General features: G+C 37.0%; 1 protein-coding gene across 2 annotated transcripts; it reads left to right on the forward strand.

Annotated features, from left to right (window-relative positions):
* The first annotated feature begins 1,281 nt into the window (after positions 1-1,281).
* LOC132165704 (translocase of chloroplast 90, chloroplastic) lies at positions 1,282-6,687 on the forward strand. Of its 2 annotated transcripts, none has more exons than XM_059576370.1 (3): positions 1,282-1,636; positions 2,749-2,880; positions 3,888-6,687. In XM_059576370.1, the coding sequence occupies exons 2-3, from the start codon at positions 2,754-2,756 to the stop codon at positions 6,155-6,157; spliced, it is 2,397 nt and encodes a 798-aa protein (XP_059432353.1). In that variant the 5' UTR covers positions 1,282-1,636; positions 2,749-2,753; the 3' UTR covers positions 6,158-6,687. The 2 variants fall into 2 exon arrangements, with proteins under 2 accessions (XP_059432353.1, XP_059432352.1); XM_059576369.1 differs by having other exon boundaries at positions 1,282-1,435.
* Positions 6,688-8,252: the final 1,565 nt, after the last annotated feature.

An 8,252-nucleotide genomic window follows, 5' to 3' on the forward strand; every position in this document is an offset into this window, starting at 1 on the left:
TTGAAATACTTCAAAAAATGAGTCTATTATTTAGAAGTGTAAATGACTCCGATTTATAGAGTCCAATGTTGGACACTAGGTAAATCATTTTTGTTTGGCACAAGATCACCCTCATTAACAGGTGGAGTTCACATGAAAGTTTCAACAAGAAAAAATTATATACACAACCATCCTCTTTGTGGTAGCCACCAAATGGAAATTTCCATTTTGATAAGATGATAATGGTACTAATTGGAAATATTTTTGAAAACTACTCTCTCTCTCAAACCCAATTCCTCCCTTCTGAACTCCCCATCAATGAAGCATACAGGAGGAGGGAGAAGCAGCCCTCTACCACTGCCTCTTCATCTCCGCCACGCATGCGCCCCTCCACGGACCTCTCCACCTCAGATCCATCATGAGTAGCCACTAGCCAGCTTCTTCATATGCGCCTCCCTCTCCACCAATGCATGTGGTACATGCGCTGTCCCGTGCGATGGTGTCCTGTTCCAACTCTTCCATCCAAGAGCCCATCTACATCTCCTTCCGTAATAAAGCAGGAATGGTTTTCTCTTTTGTCCAAAGCTTTTACCCATGTGACGGGAGGTTGCCCCTCTTTTTTTAATTATTTTATTTTATTTTATACTTTTTTAATGCAAGGGTAAAACTATAATTTTTGGCAAAAAAAATTTATTTATATTTTATGGTATGGCCAAACTCCATCATTTTTTAGACAATATATATATATATATATATATATATATATATTGGTAAAGTTCACCTAACCTTTTTAAACTGTCACTCCAATGCTAATTTATCCTCCAAACTACAAAAACAATGACAATGTACCCCTCAATGCTAGCAAAATGACGAAATTACCCCTATAAAATTTTCAATAAGACAAAAATACCCTTAAAATTTTGAAAAAAAATAAATAAATTTTAGTATTTTTGTTTTTCTTTTAGTAATGGTAATTTTGTTAAAATTATGAGTACATTGTCATTGGTTTGATAGTTTGAGGGGGTAAATTGTCGTAATTAATAGTTTGAGAGGTCGATTGTCATTGAAGTAGTAGTTTAAAAGGGTTAAGTAGATTATACCTTTTTTAAAAAAAAATTTAATTATTATTATTTTTTTAACTTTCCTTTTCCGAGCAATTTTGCTGCTGGCAATATAAAAGTAGTAGTAGCTTAGCTCATCCCTATCGTATCTGAATTATACACGTGGTGCACAACCAACCCTTCCCCTCTAAAACCATAAAAATAAAAAACAAAAAACAAAAAACACAGAGAAAAACAAAATCCTTTTCATCTCAGTCTTATCGCATCGGTTCGTCCCCTCAACCTCAACCTCGTCCGCTCTTCGTTTTCGCCGAGGTACACGCGCCCCAAGTTGAATTCGGATCAAGAATCGAGTCAGTCGCGAATCCGAATGCCTTCCCGGAGCTTCAATCAGGGTATGAGAGCTGTCACAGTTCGATCTTTTTATTCAAATAATTTTTCTTTGGGCTCTGATTAGTTGCTTCCGCTTCACTCTTCCGTCGCTATTACTGTTTCCATATTCCATTTTCTGCTTCTCCGAGTATGATTTCTGGTCCCTCAAGCTGGTACTATCTAATTCAGGGTTGTTAGCTTCGAGTGGATTTTGTACATTTTAGGTAAACCTTTACCCGAAATTTTAATTTTCTCTATTTTGTTTTTTTTTGTTTTTTGTTTTTTTTTTTTTTCACTTTTGTATGTAGCTAGAAATTATTTCAAATTGGGTTTTTTTTTTTTTGGATGAATAAAATTGGGTATTTGTTACTAGGCAATGGGATTGACTGCTTGTTTTCTTTTGGGATATTTTACTAATATTTTTTGTTATGTGCAAAACTTTGAGAAATGAGAGATGATGTTACGATCATTGTGTCGCACATGAGTTAAGTCTAATCTTAATAATGTGTATATAGGCTCTTGAACACCATCCCTTACAAACCAATTTTTAAGGGTGAGTTCTACCCAGGTTTGGATCATTTGGTATTTAAACCAAACGCCACGTCACAGATTCGAATCACAGAAGGGCGACCTTTAGGTTAGATTAAAATACTAATAAGTGAGTGGAGCCCCAAAAGAGAAAGTGCTACCATCGGATTAGTGTCAATAGAGTGGGCCGCCGTAGACGTCGTCTGCCGAAGCGTGGTGGTATGTTACAATTCTTGTGTCCCACATGGGTTAAGTCTAATTGTATATAAGTTATTAGGCTTGCCCCCTCCCCTTACAAGCCGGTTTTTATGGATGAGTTCTATCCAAAGTTTGTACGAGATGATTTTCACTATTTTAGTTTCTGTTTCAAACTCTATAAGAAACTAGCTGCTGATTGGAATTTTTTTGTTGGGGTTGAAGTTGGGCTATTTGTCTGTCCAATACGTGAATGAAAAAAGTTTAACTAGAGGTTTAATGATTTGTTGTTCCTATTGAAACTAAAATGGTTAAAAGATTTACTTGTTTGATTGGATAAAATCATGCTTTCAGTTGATTTGTGATTGATAATGTATCTATCACGAAATCTTACCATTTAATTTCTCGAACTTCTTAATATTAGTTCTTAAAAACTTGATGTCTTGCTCCTTATCCTCTTCACCATGCTCCATGAAGATTTTGAATGATGGACCACCTTAGTTAAGCTTGATTTCTTTTTTTCTTTTTTCTTTTTTCTTTTTTCTTTTTTTTTGTTTTTTTGGTTTATGTTAGCGATTGAAGTTATGGTAGTTATTTGTGAACTTTTGTGCAGGTAAAATGAAGAGTATTAGGGATTGGGTTTTTTCTCAATTAGTGTCCAATTCATTGGTCTCATCTAGCCCATTGTCAGGAAGTGACAGTTATTTTAATGAGAGACTTCTGGATGAGGAAGTTGACAGCCAAGGTATTACCTTGTTTCTATCCCTTTTTGCATATGTTCTAGTATTGAGTTTTTATTTAGAGTTATTGTAGATATATGCACACCTTCCATGTCTGCCATTCTATTTATAGTAGAAGAAAAGGAAAAAAATATTAAATCTTTTGTTAAAACTTGATGCGTTACTTAGCCTCCCCCACCTCTCACTTTCTCATGTCCACAATAGTTTGTGATTCAAACTTGGGATGGTAGATAGACACTTCATTTGTGATGGCAAGGATGGAGAGAGTACATCTCAATGCTTAAATATAGCACTACTTGGATCTCATAGTGGTTCAATTAGCTAAGAATACCCTTAGTTCAATTAGCTAAGAATACCCTTACATCTTCTTGGAAAGTGGCTGTAAAGATACATTTTGGAGATTATCATTGGGAGGACGTGTCACAAGAAATAATGGGAGAATGAAGGTTGTAAAAGTTCCTTGACAATAAATTTTTAAAGGGACTTATCAACATAATGGGGGGCTTTGCCTTTGGTTGTCTAAAACATTTTGAAGAAAAGGTGAAGCACTGCAATGGGAAAGGAAATTCACTTAACAATCTAGTTGTGTTTTCAACATAAAAATTTTTCTTTGACTATAACCCCAATGGATAGCACAATCAGTTGTGGACCATGCCTCATAAAGCGGAGATTACTAGTTTGAATCTCTCCTTCCCCCTTCCATTGCGCCAATTACTTATATATTAAAAATAAATAAAAAATCTTTGACTATAATAGTTTAGTTCTAAGTGATGAACTAACCATTCTGAGCTAATCTTGGTGAGTTGTGTAAACGGTTTAACCAAATTGGGTCTACCAGAATTTTCAGTAAAAATGAAATCATAAGTTCATATCCTGGCTTTAGACACCCTTGTAATGAAATGTTGACAATCCAGTTGCAAGGTTTTTGAATATTTGCTTCCAACGCTGGAAACCAATTCCAAATTTTAGACTTGATCTTGATGTATTTTATCGTTGTCTTGTCACTTGTTAGGTTCAGCTGATACAGCCAGTATCGTAGCATCCCCAGTACTTCCTGATGCATCACACGCTAGCCATGGTAATCAGGAAAATCAGTATAATCCTTCCATGCAGCAGGCTTCTGTTGAAGACTCCTATCGGTTCTCTCATACCTCTGATAAGCAAAAAATGGATCCACTGGCGAAGATTGAGGATCTCCAAGTTAAGTTCTTGCGCCTTCTCCGACGCCTTGGGCAGTCACAGGAGAATCTTCTGGTTGCAAAGGTTTTGTATCGGATACACCTAGCAAGCTTGATAAGAGCAGGGGAATCCGACTTGAAAAGAGTTAACCTTGTAAGCAATAGAGCCAAAGCAATTGCAGCAGAGCAAGAGTCAGCTGGCCTGCCTGAATTAGATTTCCCATTTAGAATACTTGTCCTGGGGAAAACAGGGGTTGGCAAGAGTGCTACCATAAACTCTATATTTGATCAAATGAAAACCATGACTGATGCATTTCAACCAGCCACTGATCAGATCCGAGAGGTTGTGGGAACTGTTAATGGAATTAGAATTACGGTAATCGATACCCCTGGTCTCCTGCCTTCCTCTTCCAGTAATGTGAGAAGAAATAAGAACATTATGCTATCTGTGAAGAGATTCATAAAAAGATCACCACCAGATATTGTTTTGTACTTTGAACGCCTCGATGTCATCAACATGGGCTATAGTGATTTCCCTCTTTTGAATCTTATAACTGAAGTTTTTGGTACTGCAATATGGTTCAACACCATCATTGTAATGACTCACTCTTCCTCGGCTCTTCCTGAAGGACCTAGCGGTTATACTGTCAACTATGAGTCACATGTGACCCAATGTACAGATTTAGTGCAGCACCATATACAGCAGGCAGTGTCCGACTCAAGACTTGAAAACCCTGTAGTATTGGTTGAGAACCATCCTCAATGTAAGAAAAACACTATGGGCGAAAAAGTACTTCCAAATGGACAGGTTTGGAAATCTCAGTTCATGTTATTGTGCATTTGTACTAAAGTTCTTGGTGATGTCAATTCCCTATTGAAGTTTCAAGACAGCATTGAACTGGGATCCTTGAGTAGTACCCGGCTGCCTTCTCTGCCTCATCTCCTGTCATCTTTTCTGCGGCATCGCTCTATATCAAATCCAAATGGAATGGATGATGAAATCGATGAGAATTTACTTTTAGATGCAGAGGATGAAGATGACTATGATCAATTACCTCCAATCCGTATCCTGACAAAATCTCAGTTTGAGAGATTGACAAACTTACAGAAAAAAGACTATCTTGATGAGCTGGATTACCGGGAAATACTTTATCTGAAGAAACAGTTGAAGGAAGAGTATCAGAGGCGGAGGGAGAATAGGCTTGCCAAAATGGAAAACTTAGTGAATGACGATAGTTCTGATAGCCAGCTGGTGCCTCCAGAGGCCGTTTTGTTGCCAGATATGGCAGTTCCCCCAAGTTTTGACTCAGATTGTCCTGTACATAGATACCGGTGCCTTGTTACAAGTGACCAGTGGACTGTGAGACCTGTTCTTGATCCCCATGGATTGGATCATGATGTAGGCTTCGATGGAATAAGCCTCGAAACAGCTGTGGAAATAAACAGGAATGTCTTTGCCTCTGTCACAGGACAGATGAGCAAAGACAAGCAGGATTTCAGTATCCAGGCAGAGTGTGCTGCTGCTTACACAGATTCCAGTGGACCTACTTATGCTGTTGCTCTTGATGTTCAATCTTCTGGTAAAGATATGATCTATACAGTTCATAGCAACACAAAGCTGAGGAGCCTAAAGCACAACATTGCTGACTGTGGACTTTCTTTGACATCTTTCAGAGACAAGTATTATGTTGGTGCCAAGCTTGAAGATACCATAGTAATTGGGAAGAGATTGAAGTTTGTGGTTAATGCTGGGCGAATGGGGGGTCCTGGACAAGTGGCACATGGTGGGAGTTTTGAAGCCACTTTAAGAGGGAGTGACTACCCAGTGAGAAATGATAAAGTCAGTCTGACAATGACACTACTTTCCTTCGACAAAGAAACGGTTCTGGGTGGAACTTTACAGTCTGAATTCCGGCTGAGCAGAAGCTTGAGTGTGTCTGTCAATGCCAATCTAAATAGTCGCAAAATGGGACAGATTTGCATAAAAACAAGTAGCTCTGAGCATTTGCAGATTGCTCTGGTTGCAGGTTTTACCATTTTCAAGGCTCTATTGCGTAGAAAGGCAACTGAAAGTAGAGGGAGGGCAGCTTTGGAGAGTGGATAAGTTTCTGTTGCCGTTTTGATGCTGGATTTATTTTTTCTTCTCTTGAGAGAATTCTGTAGCAGCAAAGCAATCTATATCATATTGATCTTTTACCAATAAGGAGGAGAATTCAAAGGTATGGATTTTTCAAAGAGGTTTTTCGCTATATTTTCCTTTGGTGTAAGATGCCTACTTTGGAAGTATGGCAAGGAAATCTAGCAAGCCATGACTATTTTTGCCATATAAACCAAGGATCTCAACTTCATATCACTGCGAGGATACAGTCAAGCTGATAGGTTTGCCACTGAGGTCTGAATTCAACTAAATTGAGCTGATAACTGTACAGAAAAACATCGAAAATGATTTTTTGTTTTTGGTAGAATGAGTCCAAGTAGGAGTTAAATATTGTTGAAAATTTTGAAATCTTGTTTGAGCTCATTATCTCTTTGTTGATTGCCAATGTACATTGATAACTTCTAATCTGCTAGACCATATCATGGCCTATATGAATTAGATCATCTTAGTGGTGGAAGATTAGATGGGTTTGATCACATGATTGAGCAAGTCTTACAGACAATAAAGGATGAAGAGAATCATCTAATGGGTAGAGGAAGGAGACGTGGTTGGTGCGGAGCTTATCATGGCGTCTCTGAACCAAAAATTCAAGTAGAAAGTAAAAAACAGAACTGTTAGTTATCCTTTTTATACTACTTTTTTAAAAATCAGTCATTAAATTTGTAGGGTTGTGGCGAATGGCTGCTATTTGTCGCTCTCCCGTGGTACTTGCAATCATTATACTAGACTTTTGATTCATCATGAAATGAAAGGTATTCCAAAAACAAGTTCCACTATGATAAAGAAAGCTCTAGCTTTGGAGAGAGCTTTTGAGAGACGTACCCAACTTGTGGAAGCCACCTGGATCCTCCGCCACCTGATATGCCCCATTGATTTCTTTGCTGGTCATATTATGTAGGATTCAACAAAATGGTAACATCATGAAAGGGACCACTATAGACGAGTTCCGTCAAATATGCAAGCTTCAGAATTTGCTTGATATATGTTTTTACTTTCTGCCATTATTTTTTGTATTTGTATTTGAAGTTTGTCTTAGTTTTAGGGCACCATAAGAAGATGGTGAAAGCTTGTTTAGGGCACCCTGTGTCACCCTTTGGTTCTAAAGGGACTACAATATCAAGGAGTCCACTCTTCGGTCTACACCTAGGTGTTGGGGGCTGGGTGGCCGAACCCCTTTTTCTTTTTGTTTTTAATCTTTTTAATTTTTAGTTCTAAGAGTATTTAGCTCAATTTAGTTTCTAAACTAGTGGTATTTTTGTCATTTCATGTTAAAAATGAAATGTGCGTCTTTTTGTTAAATCATTTAAAGATATGGAGGGTTCTTTTTCCATTGATTGGTAGTCGAGAAAGGTTAAGTATGATAAGTGACTGTTCATGAGACAATGTGTAAATGATCAATCGTTTTACTAAGTAAAAATAACTAGTGATTGAGGGACATTGAGTGTAATTAATAATAAAATTTGGGTTGTTTATCTTTGTTTTCCCTTCTCAAAACAAAAAGAATAACAAACAATTAAAAGCAAAAGCACAAAAATGCCTTTCAAAACACATTGATAAACATAAGCATATTCTCTTCCCTTCTCAAAACAAAAAGAATGACACAATTAAAAGCAAAAGCACAAAAATGCTTTTCAAAACACATTGATAAACATAAGCATACTCTCTAGGCCAAAAAGCATATCCCAAGAAATGATTCCCCCATAAATTCTCAGTCATAATTTTTCTTCTTTAAGCTTTCTCCCTTCCCAAACTATTAACATTGCAAGAAAATCCTTCTCAGAAAATACTAATCTCTTTTTTTCCAGGTTGATAAATATTATATAATATTATAAAAATAAGTGTATTCAACCAAAATGCCTTGGTGATCCCCCCCACCCCAACTTTTGGTTGTTTGTTTATTTATTGGAAGGGTAGCAATTAATTATATCAGTAATTCAACTGAATCAATAATTTCTTTACACCAACCACAAAATACATACATAACTACAAAAAGAAAAAGAAAAAGAAAAAGGAAAAATCTTTTCATTTCACGACCTAATTT

The sequence above is a fragment of the Corylus avellana genome, chromosome ca11, assembly GCF_901000735.1.
Source record: "Corylus avellana chromosome ca11, CavTom2PMs-1.0".
NCBI classification, from domain to species: Eukaryota; Viridiplantae; Streptophyta; class Magnoliopsida; order Fagales; family Betulaceae; genus Corylus; species Corylus avellana.

Bases quoted from the DNA above. Each gene is read 5' to 3' on its own strand.
- LOC132165704 (XM_059576369.1), top strand. From the start codon at position 1,411: ATGCCTTCCCGGAGCTTCAATCAGG. The intron at 1,436-2,748 runs GTATGAGAGCTG...ACTTTTGTGCAG, and splicing joins TTCCCGGAGCTTCAATCAGG to GTAAAATGAAGAGTATTAGG. The intron at 2,881-3,887 runs GTATTACCTTGT...GTCACTTGTTAG, and splicing joins TGAGGAAGTTGACAGCCAAG to GTTCAGCTGATACAGCCAGT.